Source organism: Erythrolamprus reginae, chromosome 6 (genome assembly GCF_031021105.1).
Source record: "Erythrolamprus reginae isolate rEryReg1 chromosome 6, rEryReg1.hap1, whole genome shotgun sequence".
Lineage (NCBI taxonomy): Eukaryota > Metazoa > Chordata > Lepidosauria > Squamata > Dipsadidae > Erythrolamprus > Erythrolamprus reginae.
The window spans coordinates 60,508,656-60,529,603 of NC_091955.1; the positions used below are offsets into that span (position 1 = coordinate 60,508,656).

Consider the following 20,948-nt stretch of genomic DNA (forward strand, 5'->3'; position numbering starts at 1 on the left):
AACAGTTTTATCTGGTGCTCATTAGCATAATTGCCTTAAAATTTAATAAATTACTAGAGTTGTAGCATTGCTAAATTTTCTAAAACTTATAGGATTGCTAAATAAGTTCATATGAAATTTTTACTTACAATTTTCATTTTTCTTTTTAAAAAAAGGTGATTATGTGTTTTGGAGTGAACAACTCTACATAATACAGTGGTACCTCAAGATACGAACTTAATTGCTGCCGGGAGGAGGTTCGTAAGGTGAAAAGTTCGTAAGACGAAACATTGTTTCCCATAGGAATCAATGGAAAAGCAATTAATGCGTTCAAGCCCAAAACTCAGAAACCGGGAAGCCGGCCGCCACCACCAAAGGAGGCTTGAGCCTCCCTTTGCCCCACGCTGCTTCGCCCTGCCTGTTGTCCTGGGTGAAGTGCTGGGGGGAGGGAGTCAGGAAGGTCCTCCTGCTCCCCTCCCCAGCCAAAAACACAAAGACAGGCAGGGCGGAGCAGCGTGGAGCAAAGGGAGGCTGAAACTGCCGGCGGCTTCAGCTTCCCATTGCTCCGCAGGAGCGGCAGACCGCCTTTGTATTTTTGGCTGGGGGGGGGGAAGCAGGAGGCGCAGGATTGGGCCGGCGGCGGGCGCGCCGCGAGGTAGCAGGTCAGCATCCTGGGCGGCTGGGCAGCGGGCGAGGAGGCGCGGCCGAGCGGACCTGGCTCCGGCTCCGGCTAGACCTCCAGCGAGGATGGGGCGGGCAGTGGGCGCGGCGGTAGCGGTGAGGGTGCGTCCGATTCGGGGCTGGCGGCCCCCGACGCAGTGGGGAACATCGGCCCGGGAAGCAGGAGAGGACCGGGCAACTGGAGCAGCAGCGCGGCTTCTTTTTGCCTGGGAGGGAAGGTGAAATGCCACTCGTAGCAGCTGCTACGAGCGGCATTTCACCATCCCTCCTAGGCAAAAAGATGCCGGGGAGAGGGGAACGCCTTCCGCCTGGGAAGTCCGGCCCCATCATCCCAGAATGCCGGCATCTTTTTGCCTGGGAGGGAAAGTGAAACGCCGCTCGTAGCAGCTGCTACGAGCGGCATTTCACCTTCCCTCCCAGGCAAAAAGATGCCGGGAGAGGGGAACGCCTTCTGCCTGGGAAGTCCGGCCCCATCATCCCAGAATGCCGGCATCTTTTTGCCTGGGAGGGAAAGTGAAACGCCGCTCGTAGCAGCTGCTACGAGCGGCATTTCACCATCCCTCCCAGGCAAAAAGATGCCGGGGAGAGGGGAACGCCTTCCGCCTGGGAAGTCCGGCCCCATCATCCCAGAATGCCGGCATCTTTTTGCCTGGGAGGGAAAGTGAAATGTCGCTCGTAGCAGCCGGCCTGGGGGGCTTCCCAGCACCCCCCGAACCCGGGTTCGGGGGGGTGCTGGGAAGCCCCCCAGCCCGGCTGCGACCTTTTAAAACAGCCGCGCCACTTCCCAGCTGTCTCCTGAAGCCGAACGCCAAAGCCGAACTTCCGCATTCGGCTTCGGGAGACAGCTGGGAAGCGGCGCGGCTGTTTTAAAAGGTGACAGCCGGGCTGGGGGGCTTCCCAGCAACCTCCCGAACCGAACCCGGAGTTCAGAAAAATTTTGCCTCTTCTTACGAACTTTGTTCGAGTTATGAACCGGCGTTCAGGAGGCTTCTGGGAAGCCCCGCCGCCCGGCTGTCACCTTTTAAAACAGCCGCACGGCTTCCCAGCGGTCTCCGAACGCCGGTTCGTAACTCGGGAAAAGTTCGTAAGAAGAGGCAAAATTTTTCTGAACCCCGGGTTCGTATCACGAGTTGTTCGTAAGACGAGGGGTTCGTATCTTGAGGTACCACTGTATATTACACAATATTATTTTTGGTCTAAAAGATTGAGTTCTCATTGAGGTTCTGTTTCTTTGCAACTGCTGCTCTCTTAAATGTCAATATTCCATTCTGGATGTTATATAGTGAAGTGATTGTGCATCTCATTTCTTCAATGCACACAAAATAACTCAAGGAAGAGGCTTTTATACATGACAATTGGTGTGTGACACAGTATTTTCCATGTATTTTTAAACTGTCTTATGGAGATATGGCAAATGGTTCATCTAGGTATCGGGATATAAAAATAATCTGAAATCCTGACTCAGCCTCTTCTTGTATCCCCTTCATGTATTGGAGATTAAAACCCAAAATTCCTTGGCATCTGATCAGTCAGCATTTTATTGCATAAGAATTATGAAACTTGATGTCTAATGTACCTGGAAAACAGTATGGCAGTAAAGGCTGCTTTATATATTCACTTGCCCCTTGTAATGGCTCAATAGTTGACTACAATGCAAGCTCTTGGCTGTGTTCTGTTATAAGGGATTACGCAAAAAATCATTGCTATATATAAATAGCTTGGTGAGTCAAAACCTAAAACAATTAGTGCTGGTTCCGATGCATTTATTTCTATACTAAATATTTGTCTTTAATCAAACATTACAGGTTTCATATTATGTGAGTGAGCCTCAGGTTAGTTAACTTGCTGAAATTATTTTCTGCTCTCACTGTAAAGTCACCTCTTTGCTTCTTCAACAGCTATCAGGCAGAGATAAGAAAGTCCTCTTTCGTCTAAGTTAACTGCAGTTTAGTGTATCCAGAGCCTAAAATTTACTTAAGCGGAACTTTTATTGAAAATTAATGATATCGGTAATCAGAGTTGAATCTCTTGGGGCTGAGATAGTTTGGTAAACTGCACTTTATCTATAGTGAAAGAGGTGGCTGAGGATTAAAAGAGCCCGTTTTTTCCTATTAAAAGTGAGTCTTCGTTTGAATGTTATATTTTATGGGACTTTGTAGAGTTGTGCAGAAGATTGAACAATAAATAGCATAGTTCAGTTTCTGTCCTTAGATTTTAAGTAATGAAAAGTATATCCTTTCCAGATCCAACTCTAAAGAATCTTTCTCAAGAAATCATAGAATTACTGAAGAAATTAGTTGGATTGGAGGACTTTTCAATTTCATTTGCTTTTGTGCAAAAACAAGCCAACCAGAGAAGAGCTAAACGAAAGAAGGAGAGAGCCCTACAGGTTAGTAGCTATTTAATTTTTCACCTGCATTTGCTCACAGAAATGACCATCTCATTTCTTATGAGAGGTTTTATTAAAACCAGGCAATTTCGGAAGGTGTGGAGGAAGTGAGACTATGAAAATATTATGAGTGTTTGTTTTCCATTAGGCTGTTGCTAACCCTGATATTGCTGCCAAGAGGAAGTTAAAGAGGCATAAGACTAAAATTGAAGCAAAGAAGAGGAAAATAGAATTTCTACGGCCTGGTTACAAAGCCAAAAAACAAAGAAGCCATGCATTAAAAGATTTGGCAATGGTTGAGTAAAACTCTTTGTCACACAACTTTTTATACAAAAAAATTAATCTTGCCATGTTTGATTAAAAGAGAAGGCAGAAAACTTTTTATGTGATTTTAACAAAATAACAGCTTTTATCAACTAAGAATTTATATTTATATGGTTTAAAAGGCAGTAAATAGCAGAGGCTTAACTATCATGTCAACACCTTTTAAGGTTTGAGATTGTTTCAGGAAACCATACTTTTGTTTTCAGAAAGAAAAACTTATAAGACTTACTAAATATTTATTTATAATTTTATTCTTTGTAAATCCTGTTCAACTGGTGTTAATATTGAGAAATCTGTAAAATCTTCAGTCATTTCAGCGAGAAGGCTTGTGATTAAGGATGGGGAGTTCTCAGCCATTTTAGTTGTCCAGAGATTATTGTACAAAAATGTACAGCTTGTGGAAAATGTGTTTTTTATTAAACTTGGTTAAAACACTTTACTCATAACTGTGTCCTAAAGTTATTTTGGTATATTTACTTGTAGCATTAAGAGTTTATTTCATATCAGCAAGCATGATATTAGTTTTTTTCATAATCAAAATGTATCATTGTGAAACTGGCTTAATCTCTTTCCATCAAATTTGGGGCACCTAATATTCACAAATATTTAAATTTTAACTCAGTCCCTACCAATCAGGCTAGACCCACATTGGACTCTCCGTAGCAGTGCATTGGAGGAGGCTATTTCTTTCAAATAGCATATCAGTGAAATATTTTTCCACTTCAGTATCAGCTGAATTTCTTTAATTTGTGCACTGTACCAGTTCTTTCAACATTATAGAAAACATTTGCTTATGCTAGAGTCTCTGATTTTAAGCTTACAGTTACTAGGCCAGATTCAGTTCAGTTTCTTAAGTCATGGTTTGTTGAACAAGCCACCAGTGATGAGATTCAAATATTGCACCGATTAGCAGAATTTATTGTGTATGCCAAACAGGCAAGATAGCAGTGGCAGTGTTGGAAGGCAAGCTCTGTCTCATTTGTACATGGGTCATGCGCCCTGTAGGTGCCACTGGTATTAAGTTGAAAACAAGTTCCTTTTTGCTTTATTATGATCTATGGACTTGGCTTTTTATTTTAAACTGAAGTACAGTATTGGCACATTTTATATAAAAAATATTTAGGACATTTTACTTTTTTCTAACATAACTCCATGAAAGTGGTTTCTATTCCTGTGTTTTTCAGTTTGATAAAGGGGAATACTTCATAGAATCATCTAGTTTCCCTCTATGAAAATGCTAGGGAGCTATTTCCATATCTGTAACACACTATATTTAAGAAAAGAACATACAGGTAGTCCTTGAATTATAACAGTTCATTTAGTGACCATTCAAAGTTATGACACTGAAAAATGTGACTTATGACTGTTTTTCACTTATGACCTTTGTAGCATCCCCATGATCATGTGATCAAAATTCAGACGCTTTTCAACTGAGTTATATTTATGACAGTTTCTTTCTCCCAAGGTCACGGGATCCCCTGACCTTCTCACAAGGAAAGATAATTGGGAAGCCAGATTCACTTAGCAACCAGGTTACTAACTTAAATCAATTGCAGTGATTCACTTAACTACTGTGGCAAGGAAAATTGTAACATTGGGCAAAACTCACTTAACAAAGGTCTCACTTAACATAAATTTTGGGCTTATTTTTCCAACAATTTTAAAAATATAGTCCTCAACTTACGAACACAATTAAGCACAAAATTTATGTTGATCGAGGTGATTTTTTTTACTTACAAGTTTCCCTGAAGGAACAGATGCAAGTATAATATGATGGTTCAAGCAATTTTAAAAAGCCCACATAAATTTTCACTTCAGCTTCACCCCCAATATTCCTGACTTTTAGAAACAGGTTACACAAAATATGTGCTCTAATTCACTTTCAAATGGGAATGCCTTGTAGATAACTAGCTGAGACAAAACTGTAGACAGTTAAATATTTATTAGTGTTAAATAGTTTCAGACACTTAAAATAAAGATTTATTCCAATTTTTCTATCCAATATTCATTAATGAGTATCATAAAAATTGGTGTTACGTAACTTACACAAGATATGAAGTAAATATAGTATGCAAACTTTCAGTGTGATTGTAAAGGAACATTTTTTTCAAAAGATAATCTGTCAATTCTATTTACAGCATTGCATTTATTCACATAACCAATGAAGGAAACTTCAAGTCTGTTTCACTGTCTGCTCTTCAAGGTCTCAACCAGCCTGAAAAAAAAATTGTTTTGAAATTTAAAGATCAAACATTTTTAAAATAAAATAACAAATTCATCTTTATGTACTCTGGGTTTCTATAATCTGCACTGTGCAGAGATCCAAATTCAAAGAGGGAAAAGTGATTTGGAAAGTGTTTCAGCAGGTATGGAGAGAGCATCTGTTGGCATCTCCTTAAATGAAATGTAGCTTTTCCTGTAAGTTTCTATAGAAACTCAATATACTACTTCAAGGAACTACTGATATACAACGTGAGCACTGTCAATCCCCTTGTGCAATTAATCAGCTTTTCCTTATTCTTGCAGTCCTAATAAGTAATCTTCTAAGGGATCCAGAACAATAATACTTACCACTCCATAGCCTCATCAAGGCCAGTGCCTTTTGTTGCAGATGTTTTGAATATCTGCCATTTTCTGTCTTTTAGAGCTGGGAGTCCAAGGGCATTTGCCATTTCCGTAGGAGTCATGGCTTGTTCCATATCTTGTTTATTTGCAAATACCACTAAAATGGCTTTCTTTAATTCTTCTTCCTAAAAGAGCAGTCAAGAGATTTTTTTAGATTTTCAATATAAAATTATGCTTCTACTACAGAGTAGCTTAATCACAGGGCCACAGACAGTTAAACAATGAATGGGTTACTCAACCTCCGTTAGATTTAGTAAAAGAAATAACATTTTCTTTTGATAGACAACACTGGACTATCCCTCCTTCGCTGTGCAATGCAGACTTGTACTGTAAGTTATCTGGGATATATCCTGCTATTTACCCAACATCTAAAAGACAAATTTGTATTTTCACTATGAACAAAAAAATCCTAAATCAATTTCATTTCTTTTTTGGCCCCCAAAGAATTAAGGTAGCACCCAACTTAATCTCCGTGACTTAATAAGCATTCTAGACATTTATTTTCAACACTGAATGACTTCAACAGAACTTTCTGAAGCCCATCATCTTATTTCTTTGTGGAGAAAGTAGTAGTGGAGATACTGAGTCTGTAATCAGAAAATAAATCTGTGAATACTAGCCTCTGTCAGGCAATGAAATGTTGCTATCATTTAACATAATGTTAGTACAGATAGTCCGACTTATGACAATTGAGGCCAAAATTTTTGATGCTAAGTGAGACAATTTTGCCCCATTTGCCTTCCACATTGACTATGCTTATCAGAAGATTGCAAAAGGTGATCATTGGAGTTGCTACAACAGTTAAGTGTGAAAAACAGCCTTAAGTTACTTTTTACAACAAATGGTTATAAGTTGAGGACTACTTGTAAAGTAGTTCTAGAAACCTGTACAGTGGAACTTCGGCAAGAGAACGCCTTCGATAGCGAACATTTCAGATAATAACAAAAAAAATTGTTAAAAATTTGCACTGGATACCGAACAAAATTCAGATACCGAACAGCTATGTCACCCACATGTGACCGACCAGAAAGCGACAGAAAAGGGAAGTCACCTCCGATTTCTCCCCCCCCCCCAACACATTGTCTCTCACTTCCACCCTCTCTCTTTACCCCGTCTCTCTGCCTTTGTCTCTCTCTCTCTCTTGGGGAATCCTCACCAGGGGCTCCCGGAGGCTCCGCTCCGCACCCAGCAGCAAAGTGCCACTTTGGCAGGGAGAAGGCCCGCGCGCTGCTGAGTTAGTCGGTCCCAGGGGCCTGAATGTGATGTTCCTGGCGCTACTGTCCTCGAAGAGAAGCCTCTGGAGCCGGTTCAGCATTTGCCGCCGCCGCCGGGACCTCAGTGGCTGCCTGCCTTGTCCCTGCCAAAGCGACGCTTTGCTGCTGGGTGTGGAGTGGAGCCTCCGGGAGCTCCTGGCGAGGAATACCCAAGAGAGAGAGAGACGAAGGCAGAGAGACGGAAGGTAAAGAGAGGGTGGGGGAGTGAGGGATAATGTGTGTGTGAGGGGGAGAGAAATAAAGTAAATAGATTTAATTGGTTCCCAGTGAGTCAACAAGGGCTGGGAACCAATTAAATCTATTTCCTTTATTTCTTATGGGGAAAATTGTTTCGGATACAGAACAGTTTGGGTACCGACCAACTTTCCAGAACGGATTGTGGTCATTAGCTGAGGTTCCACTGTATAGAATTTATTTGATTGAAATAATCCAATGTGCTTGAAGAATCTATTACAGTGATGGCAAACCTTTTTTGGTTCGCGTGCCAAAAGGATGTGTGTGGGTGTGCTAGCATGCGGGATGTACCAAACCACTTCCCTCACCCCATGTATGCACACTCTCCCGCACTGCCCCTGCGCACAATCTCCTCCCCATCCCTAAGCATGCACACAGGCCTCACTGAAGCCTGAGACGATGAAAAAACAGCAAAACGGGAAACCGGAAGTTCAGAAAACGCCCATTGTGCTGTTTTTTGTACTCTGGGGGCCTGAGGGAAGCTTCCCTGAAGCGTCCGGAGGAAGAAACAGACTTCCCCAAGATTGAAAATCAGCGGGTCAGCGAGCACAAGCACTGGAGCTGACATTGGGCTCCGCATGCCACCTGTGGTACACGTGCCATAGGTTCACCATCTATTAGCTTCAAATGTGATTGGACAAATATTTTGTTCCACCAAAATAAACTGGGCTTCTTATCAGCCCTGCTATGTCCATAATTTGCAGTAATTCACTCTAAAAGTGGATGGAAATGTCTCTGTGTCTTATACAACGAATATTGCTGAAGCCCTGTCAACCCATCAGCCCCCACCCGTCAGTTGTTTTTGGCCTCTGCATGCTCCGCTTTAGACCCATTCCAAGCTCCAGGGATCACCACAGCACATCGCCACCAATCGCTACCTCCATACATCACATTTTTGGCCAATCTCCACCACCTGGAATTGGCCAAAAATGTGACATGCAGAGGCAATGATCCACAGCAATGTGCTGTGGCAATCCCTGCAGCCTGTATTGGGTCTAAAACACAATGCAAGAGGATGAAAATGGCTTGCGGAGGCCAAAAATGCGATGCATGGAGGTGACAATGGGCTGTGGCGATCTAACTGTCAATCAGCTGCTTGTGCTGAATCAGGCTGTGATGACATGCTGAAGCTGACCAGACTGTTTGCTGCAAGGATGCTAACCAGATGAATACCAATGGATGCTGGTAGGCAGAGGCAGAATTTTTTTTCTTGTTTCCCTCACCCAAAACTAATGCGTCTTATACTCCAAAAAATATGGTATATAAAGCTTAAATTGACCTCTTTTTCGTATCTTCTCCCACTCCCCTTAGAATCTATAGCTTTTGAGGAGAGGAAATAATCCTTGCTAGTCTCAGAGAAAATCACATTACCAAAATTTGTATTTTCTCTTTTGCATGATTCTAAAGTAAATAATAATTGTTACATTTTCTGCTCAAATTCCCAGTGACTGACAGTTTACAAAACGTTTAAAAACAAGAAATGGAAAAACACAAAAATAGTGCAAAATAAAAAAACAGAGATGACAGGAAAAACAAATCCTGATGGGAACAAGGAAGAGAAAGTAAATTGTCCTCATCAAAATACCAAGGGGGGGGGGGATTGCATTCCCTCTTCACATGCACTTCCTGGGTTCCAAAAGAAGGCATTGTTGGAACTAGATTGAGCCAACTCTGCCAAATTGAACTGGCTGGGAAAATACTACAGAAGACAAGAAATTTCTGAAGTAAACAGACCTCTATTATGTAGGCCATTATAGGTAGCAACCAACACTTTAAATCACACCCAGAAGCAGACTGGCAACCAGTGCAGCTTGCAAAGCAGAGGTGCTACATGGGCATACTGAGTCATGTCCATCACTGCCTGGCCACTGCATTCTGGACCAGCTGAAGTTTCTGTGTTGCTTTCAAGGGTACTTCTATATTGCAGTAGTTAAGCCATGATGTGGCCAGGGTATGTAACTGAAGGACAATCAAATAAATGTGCAACTGGTGCATCAAATGAATCAAATGAAAGGTCTTTGCATAGCTACCACCTGTTCATCAAGCAGGAGCTGTGAGGATAGGAAGACTCCTAAGCTGTGTACTGCCATTGAATGGAGACGTATCATGCTATCAAAAGTCAAAGTTGGAATATCCCCAGATCTGGCTTGTCAAAACACTAACCATCACTATATCTCCCAATCCTATCTCAATAGCCTCAATTGGCTGGCCCAGAGTTGAAAGATATAATTGGGTATCATCAGCATTTGTTGATAGTGAATCACAGATTAGAAGATACTAATATATACAAGTCCAAAGCCTCCAAAAGACTAAACAAATTAAGCTCATCTAAAGGGTGAACTAAAATGATGCCTGAATTTTTACTTTGAAAACAAAGAAACAGGAATAGCACCAGGGTGAGACACCTTTTCATAATTTTAAATGCAGTATCCAGAGCCATTTTATTACTTCATACCTCCAACATGGCAACAAGCTCAGATTTTGAAATTCCAATTCTGTCTCTATCACAGCTGTCTACTACATAGATAACTGCATCAGTATTGGAATAGTAACATCGCCAATATGGTCTAGAAAAGAAAACAAAAATGTAAATTGTATCAAAGAATTCTTAGTTTTCAAGAGTGTTTCTTAGTAGTTGTAAAATCAAAATTTTGTAAGTTTTGAGTTTTAAAACTAAGTTTATCTATTGATATCAAATCCATAGATTCCCAAAAGCTTACAAAATGCCCCCCCGTATCCTTCTTCTGCAATTGAACTACTAGCACCATCAGTTCCTTCAAAAGATACTTGAAATTTCAGATTGTTCTTTATACATAAATATATTTTACAACCTAAAAATATTTTTCTTAATTGTAATGGCAAACTCTGTAGAAACTGATACAACTATTCACTGCATAATCTCTGTGTGAAAACTTAATCCAAATAATTGTTTTCTGATATATAGACATTTTCTTGTAAATTGTGAAACTATCACAATATTCAGTGAAATATTTAGGTTAGTTGTGGTTTCAGAACCATTTTACCTGATGCTAGTCTGTCCTCCTAAGTCCCAGACTTGAAACTTTAGATTCTTGTAGGTGACTGTTTCAACATTAAAACCAATTGCTAAAAGAGAAAACAAAATTTAACTAGCACATTAAAAACAATTGATATCCAAATATTGCATGATTGTTTTCTAATTTCAAAATAAATTTGTTATTACTACTGAATAATATTCCGTACAGGTAATCTTTGACTTGCCATCATTGGTTTAGTGACCATTTGAAGTTGCCATGCATGGTCATACGGTGAAAAATTAGGATGCTTTGACAATTGGCATGTATTTATGATGGTTGCAGTGTCATATTATGTGATCATCTTTTGTGATCTTCTGACAAGCTGTCAATTAGGAAGTCAGATCCACTTAATAATCATGTTGCTAATTTAACAACTGCAATGATTCACTTAATTGTGGCAAGAAAAGTCGTAAACTGGGACAAAACTCATTTAACTGTCTTGCTTAGCAATAGAAATGTTGAGCTCAATTGGGGAAGTCCAGGAATACCCACATTATTAAAAATATTTTATTTATTCTATTTTGATACCGCCCTTCTCCTTAGACTCAGGGTGGCTTACAACATGTTAGCAATAGCACTTTTGAACAGAGCCAGCCTATTGCCCCCACAATCCGGGTCCTCATTTTACCCACCTCGGAAGGATGGAAGGCTGAGTCAACCTTTACTCACTGTAACTATACAACTCTTTCTTGGACTTTATTGGGGAAGAATGGACTGTGTGAAGAATTTGTAGACATCTGTAGGGTAAAATCACGTGTCTTGGCAGGTCCTGCTCAGGTGAGCAAAACAACAACTATCAATTATCTTGAATGAAGTTGTAAATCCTGATTTTGGGGTATCAACTCTGTAGTCTGTAGACATGACTCTGCCATTACTGGTTGATGAAAGCCTTTGAGATGTCAAGGAGCTGGACTAGGAAATTGTAACCTTGGAAAGACTGCTGTCTCCCTAAAAGAGGCACTCTATGCCTCGTCCTTAAGTAGTGAGGTGGATGTGATTACCTCAGGTGTGAATTTTATAAATTTTGTTGATTTCAATATGATTCTATATTGTTTTTAAACTTTTCTATTGTTCTGTTGTTTTATATTGTTTTAATTTTTTTTGTAAGTCAAGATGCATTTAAATGAGACAGGAGACTATAAATGCAAATAATAAATATTGAATAGCCTATACTCTTCCCTATTTGGGCAGGATAGGTGAGAAGAGCTGTAATTGCAGAAGAGCCATCCAAGTCTAGGCAGATTCCTTTCTTAGGTTATGTTGTCCCATACAGAATTTAGGGGTCCTTTTTGACTTTTGATTCCTGCTCAATGAGCAGGTAGCAACTGTAAGTGTTTTCATACGTACAACTACTGTGTTCAAACAATTGCTTGCTTATTCCCGATTATATCTTCTCATCTCATGATATCATAATGTAGGCTCTCTCCTTATCCCTTTATTTATTTATTTATTTATTCATTCATTCATTCATTCAATTTTTATGCCGCCCTTCTCCTTAGACTCAGGGCGGCTTACAACATGTTAGCAATAGCAGTTTTTAACAGAGCCAGCATATTGCCCCTACAATCTGGGTCCTCATTTTACCCACCTTGGAAGGATGGAAGGCTGAGTCAACCTTGAGCCGGTGATGAGATTTGAACCGCTGACCTTCAGATCTACAGTCAGCTTCAGTGGCCTGCAGTACAGCACTCTACCTGCTGCGCCATCCCGGCTCTTTATACAGGTAATATCATCAGCAGATCTCATGAAAGAAACTCAATTCAAATATTGCTTTCTTTTTCTAAAATGGCACCCACTGAAAATTCAATGGTTCCTATTCCAACTTGGTTGGAGGTTTTATGCTGTTGCTTGGTTCTGAAATATTTCGTTAATGTAATGTTTTACAAAAACACTATAAAATATAGCATGCAACTATTGTTCCCAGAATTTACATATAAATATACTATGATTTTTGTAATTTTATTATTGTTTAACCTGATTTATGGATATCTGAAACATACATTAACCAGTCTTCACTAATTCCAATGGTGTATAAGTCCGACAAGGAAATAAATTCATTCTATAGCTAAAAAGCCAGTATTGGAAAATTCTGATTTCCTCATAGGAGGAAAAAATTACCCATACAGAGTATTTGTTCTGTTCAGATTTTATAAAATTTCCCTTAGTAATGTTTAGTAAATTTTGAATTTACATTTCTTGCACAACCCATATGATAAAAGAAAGTGAAGTAGTCTTAAGATTTTAAAATACTTCAATTAATAAATGTATAAGAGGAGATAAGGACATTGCATTACATGCCATGAATCACATTTTATTTAGAAAAAAACCCACTTACTAGGAATGGTAGTTACAACTTCACCAACTTGTAACCTGTACAGAATTGTGGTTTTTCCTGCTCCATCTAATCCCAAAATTAAAATTCTCATCTCCCGTGTACCAAACAAACTGGAAAAGATTGTTGAAAAAAAGCCACCTACCAAAAACAAACAAACCATAAGCATTATTAGAAATGTATTATAATATCAGACGATTCCAAATTAATATTTTTTAAAGCTTTCCTAAGAAATACATTTTACTTTTAAGACAACATATGCTTATCTTGTTAACAATTTTTCTTTCTGTCCTTTTTAATAAATGTCTTTTTAAAAAATAAATACACATATGCAAGTTATAGTAATCTTAAAAGATGGAATTTCTGCATTAATACAAATATATTTGTATTTTTATGAATGCAATTCCTAGTTTCCAAACGTCTTTCAATGAAAAATGTCACTTTTCAAATTAGTTCCATGATGTAAGTTATTGTCAATCATTGTCAATGATTCAAACTGCCTATCTTGACGCGATATTGACTAAACACTCTGCTCTCTGTTCTATTTAGAATAAAGGTCCTCAGCTCTTTCTATTGTTCTATTTAAAGCAAAGGATATTTACTCAGCTCTTTCTACTGTTCTAGCTAAGAGTAAAGGCTAAATACAATCATGTGCTCACCTATACACTTGACATGATCTGCCTTTATGCTGTATGTTAATTAATTATACATTATTACTAGTTAGCTATCTTTGGGGTAAATCAATCATTGTAATTTTGCACACAAGAAGTTTGCTATAAGAATAAACTGCAGCTGACCAAGGGGAGAGACGACTTCTTAACTCGGAAAATCTTTGCTCGGAAATCATGTCTGTGTCCATGATTACTATACATATGATTTCATAACTGCATGTTCCTTTTTTTAATCTTTCCAACCTAGTTAGGATTTCCTGATGTTGTCAACTCCAAGTACTAACCAGGTCTCGTGCTGTTTTGTTCAAAGCTCAGCAAAGTTTAAATAAGTACTGCTAAACTTTCCAAAACCTTGATCAGGAAGTTAGAAAAAAACTGCAAGTTTACATCATTTATTAAGACCAATTCTACACTCCTTAATGAACTGATCTTGCAATTTTAAATTCCGAAGTTGTGGCAGGCACCCATTTCCTAGTCTCTTCTTTGAAAAGCCTTAGCATAGCACAAAGAATCAGCTGAATTTCTTAAATTATCATCCAAGGATCCCCGAGGGTCCCAGAAGACCTCTTATATAGGTCTACAATAACAAAATTATTTGCCAGATATTGACATTAAGTAACGAATGCTTTTATCAGAGGTTTTAAATTGTTTTTACATTGTTTTTGTTTTTTGGAGTTGGATGGCTTATAAATTTAATAAATTAAACATTGTCACATGACATTAAGACAATGTCATTTTTCTCACTTTAAAATACAAGGCTTTTTCCTGAAAAATATTTGTTAACATCTAACCGGATCGATACTATTATTTTTTACACGATTGGATAAATGTTTCACGAGCGCATGAGTTTTAAACTTTGAATATGATCAATAGTAACAAACCTAGCCCACACAAACTAAAGCTATTTTGGAGTCCTCCGTAATTTTAAAAATTGGGAAAGGGGGGTCCCAAGAGCAAAACAGTGAAGAAACACTGTTCTATAGAGGCCAGGAGTGGGAAATGGCTGTGGTGCCCCTAATCTCATTTAATTTTCATCCAAAAGTTTGTTTGCCATACTCATCAGAGACATTTATAGTTTAGTGACATTACGACAAGGAGAGAAGTAACTTAGAATTAAGGAGAAATTTCCTGACAGAACAACTAATCAGTGGAACGGCTTGCCTCCAGAAGTTGTGAATGCCCCAACACTGGAAGTTTTTAAGATGTTGGATAACCATCTATCTGAAGTAGTGTAGGGTTTCCTGCCTAAGCACCGGGTTGGACTAGAAGACCTCCAAGGTCCCTTCCAACTCCTGTTGTTATTGTTATATAGCTTAGCAGTGACATATGTATATGTCCAAATGGATATGTATCAGGAGTGGGCTACTGCTTGGACGGGGGTGAGGGAACGCAGTGGGGTAGCATAAATGGAGCTCCACAACAGAGCACCCAATTTGCACTGAAAGATGTTGAAAGAAAATGCAGGGCATCCTGCATAAGCCATGCCCACAGTATGGTAGTAAAAATTTTGGTAGCCCTTCACTGATATGTATATGTCCATATGGATATGGATAGTCACCAAGAATACTTCAGGAGATGGGCGGCATATAAATTTAAATTAATAAATTAATAAATAAAATTTCTCTCCTTGGGTCTCACATCCCACCTTCAGGTATTATTATTATTATTATTATTATTATTATTATTATTATTACCCGAAGGTGGGATGTGAGACCCACGGAGAGAAATTTTATTTATTAATTTAATAATTTATTAGATTTGTATGCCGCCCCTCTCCGAGGACTCGGAGCGGCTCACAACAACCCCTCGGAGAGGGGCGGCATACAAATCTAATTAATAATAATAATAACAACAATACACCATGTACAAATCTAATGTTAAAAAGCAATTTAAAACCCTTGTTATACAAAGAAAACAATCACACAACCTAACAGACCATACATAAAAGCATAATAACTTGGTGTATATCAGTTTCCCCATGCCTAGCAACATAGGTGGGTCTTCAGGAGCTTTCGAAAGGCAAGGAGGGTGGGGGCAGTCCTAATCCCTGGGGGGAGTTGATTCCAGAGGGCCGGGGCAGCAACAGAGAAGGCTCTTCTCCTGGGTCCCGCCAGACGGCATTGTTTAGTCCAGTGTTTCCCAACCTTGGCAACTTGAAGATATATGGACTTCAACTCCCAGAATTCTGGGAGTTGAAGTCCAGATATCTTCAAGGTGCCAAGGTTGGGAAACACTGGTTAGTCGACCGGACCCGGAGAAGGCCAAGTCTATGGGACCTAAAGGAAGTCTGCGAATGGGAAATTGGATATCGCAAATCTTGGGCACTTTACTGTCTCCGAGCGGGGGTGGGGGATTATCCGCTGTCCTCCAACGGTTCTCGGAGTAACGGGGTGATGATGACGGGAAGAGACGTGTGAGAAGGAGGGCAAAGGGGACGGGAGCCGCTTCGAAGGCGTCAAAAGTTGCCTCAGAAATGTTCGTGGCGGTCTAACTTTTCCTTCTGAGGAACCGCGCGCTCTTCTCTCACCTTGGACCTCGTATAGAAAATTCCACCCAAAACACCGGCCGAGACGCCGAGTTTTCCCCTCCAGGGAGCTCCCGGGCGAGCGAATTCAACCGCTCGACAGCCCCGAGAATAGCCCAGAACGAACCATAAGGGAGGCCCCGAGTCTCATTTACCTCATGAGGTAAAAACTCCTCACGGAACCCCTCCCCCAAAGCGCTCCATTTTTCTCCTCCCGTTCGGGCCGCCACCTCCTCCCTCGCCCGAGTCAAGAGCCCTGCCTTTCTAGCTTCCCTCACCCATGGTGGTAAAGGGTTCCCGGGCTGTTTGCCGCTCAGCTTCCCGGCGGTCCTCCTCCTCCTCCTCCTCAGTCGCTGCCGGCGGCGTTCACCCGGAAGTCGGACGAAGGAGCAGCTTCCACGTCGGCTCCCGCGTGCTGGAGTCGCTCGCGCGCGCCACAGCTGATTGACACGGCGGCGACCAAAACCGAGAGCGGAATTTTCGACACGAACCGGGCCCCGTCGCGGCTGAGGGACGAAGCGACGAATCTGCTTCGGTCCAAAGCGGAGCGACAGAAACCTCTATCGGCTTCTCCCATTGGAGGAGTTTGGCTGGTGGGCGGGGATTGGAGAGGGGTTCTGGTCCCGGCGTTACGCAGGGCCGAGCAAAAGCGGCGATAGGGGGGAAGCGGGGTGGGGGCGGTTTCAGGAAGTTTTTTTTAAAAAAAATATTTATTAGAATTCGTCAAACAAAAATGAGAACAAGAATAAAAAGGTTCACGGAAGTCAATTTGTGACTGAAATTGAAAATTTGTAGTTGAGACAACTTTGGCAACTTTAAGACTTGTGGACTGCAACTCCCAGAGTTCCTTTGCTGGCTGAGGAACTCTGGGAGTTGAAGTCCACAAATCTTAAAGTTGGACATTCCTGAGGTAGACCATTCCACACTGACAACTCTATTACAGAAATCGTATTTTTTAGTCAAGTTTAGAACGATTTACATTGAGTGTAAAGTGGTTGTTCGCATGAATATTACTGCAATTAAAACAGTCATTTGCAAGAAAAGCATTACTACGTATAATTTTGTATGCAAAACCTAGGTCTGACTGCAAGCCATGCAGTTCAAAGTTATCCAGAGGAAGAATTTTTGAGCCGCTACGAGTCTCCAGAGAGGGGCGGCATACAAATCTAATAAATAAATAAAATAAAAGCATTGGCGGCATTTCTATTTTTTAGTTAGGACTGCTACGGTTGTGGATCTGCAGTGTCGTAGCTACTTATTGCCAAACTTGATGTTTCATCCCGCACAGTTTAGGAATGAAACGTGACGACGCAGTGGAAAATGCTGAGAAGGGCGGCACACAACTCCAATTGATAAATTAATAAAATCTCCAGGTACATCTATGAAGGAAATTACAACAAGACCAGTAATGGCTGGGATTGGGCTTCTGGTGGCGGAAATTAAGATGTGCACGCATCTCCATGGCCCCAGATTTGGCTTCTGTGCATGCAAGGCCCATGAAATCTCGCACAAGGATGCTCTCACGTGTGAGATTTTGCTGATTTTTGGTCGTTGTTTTGCTTCTGTGCATTAAACGATCCCAGAGGGCATGCCGGTAAGTGGAACCCCCGCCTGAACAAGACTGCAGAATGTAATTATGACATGTTGTTTACATTTCACTTTTTCTAAGGGCAATACTTAATATTTTTAAGAAACAGCATTGTCGAAATAAATGCATTATAAAAGGAAGCACTCTCCTTAGAAAATCTACATTTTATTCAGGATACTTTTTATAGCCCCATATAATTTCAATTTGCTTTTTGCAGCAAGTAGATTTGGGGGTGGGGGTCTTTCTATAAGAGGAAACTATTTTTCCAACAATTTTTAAAATACAGATAGTCCTCAACTTATGACCAAAATTTCTGTTGTTAAATGAGACATTTGTTAAATTAATTTTGCCTCATGTCCTTTCTTGCCACAGCTGTTCAGGCAATCAAGGCAACTGTTAAGTTAGTAACAAACTTAAGTGAATCGGACTTCCCCATTGACTTTGCTTGTCAAAGTCGTGAAAGGGAAGACATGGTTATAGGTTAAAGCCCTTCATGGCATCGGACCAGAATATCTCCAGGACCGCCTTCTGCCGCACGAATCCCAGCAACCGGTTAGGTCCCAGAGTTGGCCTTCTCCGGGTTCCGTCGATGAAACAATGTCGTCTGGCGGGACCCAGGGGAAGTCTTCTCTGTGGTGGCCCCGACCCTCTGGAACCAGCTCCCCTCGGAGATTAGGGTTGCCCCCACCCTCCTTGCCTTTTGTAAACTTCTTAAACTCACCTTTGCAGTCAGGCATGGGGGAATTGTGACATCTTCCCCAGGCCTATATAATTTATGTATGGTATGTTTGTGTGTATGTTTTGTTTTTAAATAAGTGGTTTCTGATATTTTTTAAATAATTTAGATTTGTCATTGTACATTGTTTTTATTATTGCTGTGAGCCGCCCCGAGTCTGTCGAGAGGGGCGGCATACAAATCTAATAAATAAATAAATGATTCCAAGATACTGAAACAGTCATAAAAATGAGCCACTTGCCAAGCATCTGAATTTTGATCAGGGAACAGTCTGCAACAGTCTATGTAAAAAAGTCATAAGTCACTTTTTTCAGTGCTGTTGTAACTTCAGTCACTAAATGAACTGTTGTAGGTCGAGGACTACATTACCTGTATATCGTTGGTATACATACATAATTTCACATGGGTTGCCAGAGGTTGTTTTTTTTAAGAATCTGGCCAGTGTTTGCACTGATATACTGATATCAGAATTTTTGTTTGTGAGAATTATACCCTATTTCTGTTTCTGAGCAATTAACCTTGTACACAAACATGGTTGTTTTAAAAAGTTTATTTTTCGACAGGTAATAATGAATGGCAGGAACACAAAAATTATTCATTCTTGTAATGAAACATATTAAAATTTAATCATTATTTATAAAATGTTGTACAAAAATCATCAATAATGAACAAACATTATTCTTCATCCTTTTGATATTCTTAGCAGGCCACGGATACGTCTAACAAGTGCTTGAATGAAAGTATAGCGTGACCGCACCTTAGAATACAGTCCTTCTATCTCTAGAAGTTTCTTCTGAAGGGATTCTCCAAAATTATTGGTTGCCTCTAGCTGAAGCTAAAAAGAAACAACAATAACAAGATAATCTTTATTTATTAAATCCTCCTTTAATGCACTGCTAATTTAGATTGTGGTCTATATAAGTGGATCCTATTTGAAGCACACCTAACCTTGCTTTTTAAAATCTAAAAAGTAAACATACAGATTTATGAGTGCCTTTTTTAACAAGGACATGCCTAGATTTAGTATGTTCTTTTTTAAAAAAGTTAAAGGGACTGAAAATCCAATTGTGATATTACAACATTGTCTATAATGATTGGAAGCCAATTAACAATATTATTGTTTTAAAGATTTGATTGGAAAGAGAAAGATGAAAAAGGGATGCCCCCAAGAAAATTAAATATCCCTAAATTTCTCTTCTCAAGTATATGAAAAATGATAAATACAAATAACTCAAGTTTATGGGAAAAACCCCCAACTCTTCAGAACTAATTACAGGCACTATATTATTTTATAGCTAATATGCTTTTACTTTAATAATGTAAAATGTGCAAAGAAAAAGAAGGCAAGGCATGCTTTCTTTTTGTTGGTTTACATTTTTTTTCATTGAAAACAAATGAAAAGAAAAAATCCGATGTTTGTGTCTGCTTTTCTTTAACGTTAGTTCAGTGTTCCCTAAATTTTCCAAAACCACCGCAAAAGTTGAATTTCCGTGAAGTAGAGATGCGGAAGTAAATACACTATTTTTGGCTATGAACAGTATCACAAGCCTTCCCTTAACACTTTAAACCCCTCAATTACAATTTCTCATTCCCTTAGCAACCATTTAGATTATTACTCACCATGTTTATTTAGTAAAGTTTATTTTTAAAAAATTATTAAAGGCGGACAAAAGTTTGGTGATGACATATGACGTCATCGGGCAGGAAAAACCATGGTATAGGGAAAAAACCCGTAAAGTATTTTTTAACTAATATTTTTGAAAAAACATGGTATAGAATTTTCGTGAAGTTCGAACCCGCGAAAATCAAGGGAACATTCTATTATAATAGAAAAATGTAAAGGAGAAGAGATGAAAAAAAGCAAATACTGTCAGATAATTTCTTTTATTACAGAGCCAGTTTGGAGTAGTGGTTAAAATGGCAGACTGCAAGTTCTAGAGTTTAGGTTAGTTAGGTAACCAAGATCCCCCTCTCTCAGTTCTAAGGTGGCAGTGGCAAACCATTAAAAAAAACACCCTTGTCAAAAAAACTGCATGAACTAGTCCAAGCAATCACTATATGTCAAAAACCACTCAAAGAGACTAACCTTCCCACAATCCTTTATTACTAATACCATTCATAACCCACAAGAACAAGTATGGTTCTGGAAGCAATATTTAGCATGCTGGATTGTTGTGCATTTATTGACCATTCAGAATGAATAATTTCAAAGTTAAATAGCAGTTTTATTTTCAAGGACCTGTAATCACTTAATGAAAGTTATAGAGAGTCAAGCCCACTATTTATAAAGAAAAACCTTTGAAAGATCCTACCTGATCTATATCAACTTGGCTTACTCTGCTCAATCCACTTGTTACATCAAAGTTAGTTTCTGAATTAAAGAAATGTTGGAATTAAAAATTACCATAGTTATGTCCAAAGCAATCTTTAAAAACATAAAATGTAAAGTTATTTAAGAGTTACATAATATTTATTAAATATTTTATAAATTTGTTCTAGTACATATAATAGAGAGGTAGAGAAAATCTGAGATCC

General features: G+C 39.6%; 3 protein-coding genes across 3 annotated transcripts in view; 1 reads left to right on the forward strand and 2 right to left on the reverse strand.

Moving 5' to 3' along the window:
- UTP20 (UTP20 small subunit processome component) overlaps positions 1–3,812 on the forward strand; it is a 120,371-nt gene extending 116,559 nt beyond the window's left edge. The window contains exons 61-62 of the mRNA XM_070755922.1: positions 2,904–3,049; positions 3,198–3,812. Coding sequence (XP_070612023.1) covers positions 2,904–3,049; positions 3,198–3,353 — 302 coding nt within the window. The 3' untranslated portion in view covers positions 3,354–3,812. The remainder of the gene's footprint in view (positions 1–2,903; positions 3,050–3,197) is intronic.
- Positions 3,813–5,296: 1,484 nt separating this feature from the next.
- Positions 5,297–16,688, reverse strand: ARL1 (ARF like GTPase 1). Its single transcript, XM_070755923.1, has 6 exons — positions 16,368–16,688; positions 12,898–13,035; positions 10,530–10,611; positions 9,962–10,073; positions 5,945–6,123; positions 5,297–5,588 (listed from the first exon to the last, which is right to left on the reverse strand). Exons 1-6 carry the CDS (start codon positions 16,369–16,371, stop codon positions 5,558–5,560), a joined length of 546 nt encoding a protein of 181 aa, XP_070612024.1. The 5' UTR covers positions 16,372–16,688; the 3' UTR covers positions 5,297–5,557.
- Positions 16,689–18,945: 2,257 nt separating this feature from the next.
- Positions 18,946–20,948, reverse strand: part of NUP205 (nucleoporin 205) — a 66,115-nt gene continuing 64,112 nt past the window's right edge. The window contains exons 42-43 of the mRNA XM_070755924.1: positions 20,726–20,784; positions 18,946–19,248 (exon numbers count right to left, since the gene is read on the reverse strand). Coding sequence (XP_070612025.1) covers positions 19,096–19,248; positions 20,726–20,784 — 212 coding nt within the window. The 3' untranslated portion in view covers positions 18,946–19,095. The remainder of the gene's footprint in view (positions 19,249–20,725; positions 20,785–20,948) is intronic.

Coding starts and splice junctions, on each gene's coding strand:
- ARL1 (XM_070755923.1), bottom strand. Junction 10,612..12,897: donor AGTTGTAACTACCATTCCTA/GTAAGTGGGTTT, acceptor TTTCTCTTTTAG/CAATTGGTTTTAATGTTGAA. Junction 5,589..5,944: donor CTTGATGAGGCTATGGAGTG/GTAAGTATTATT, acceptor TTTTTTTTTCAG/GCTGGTTGAGACCTTGAAGA.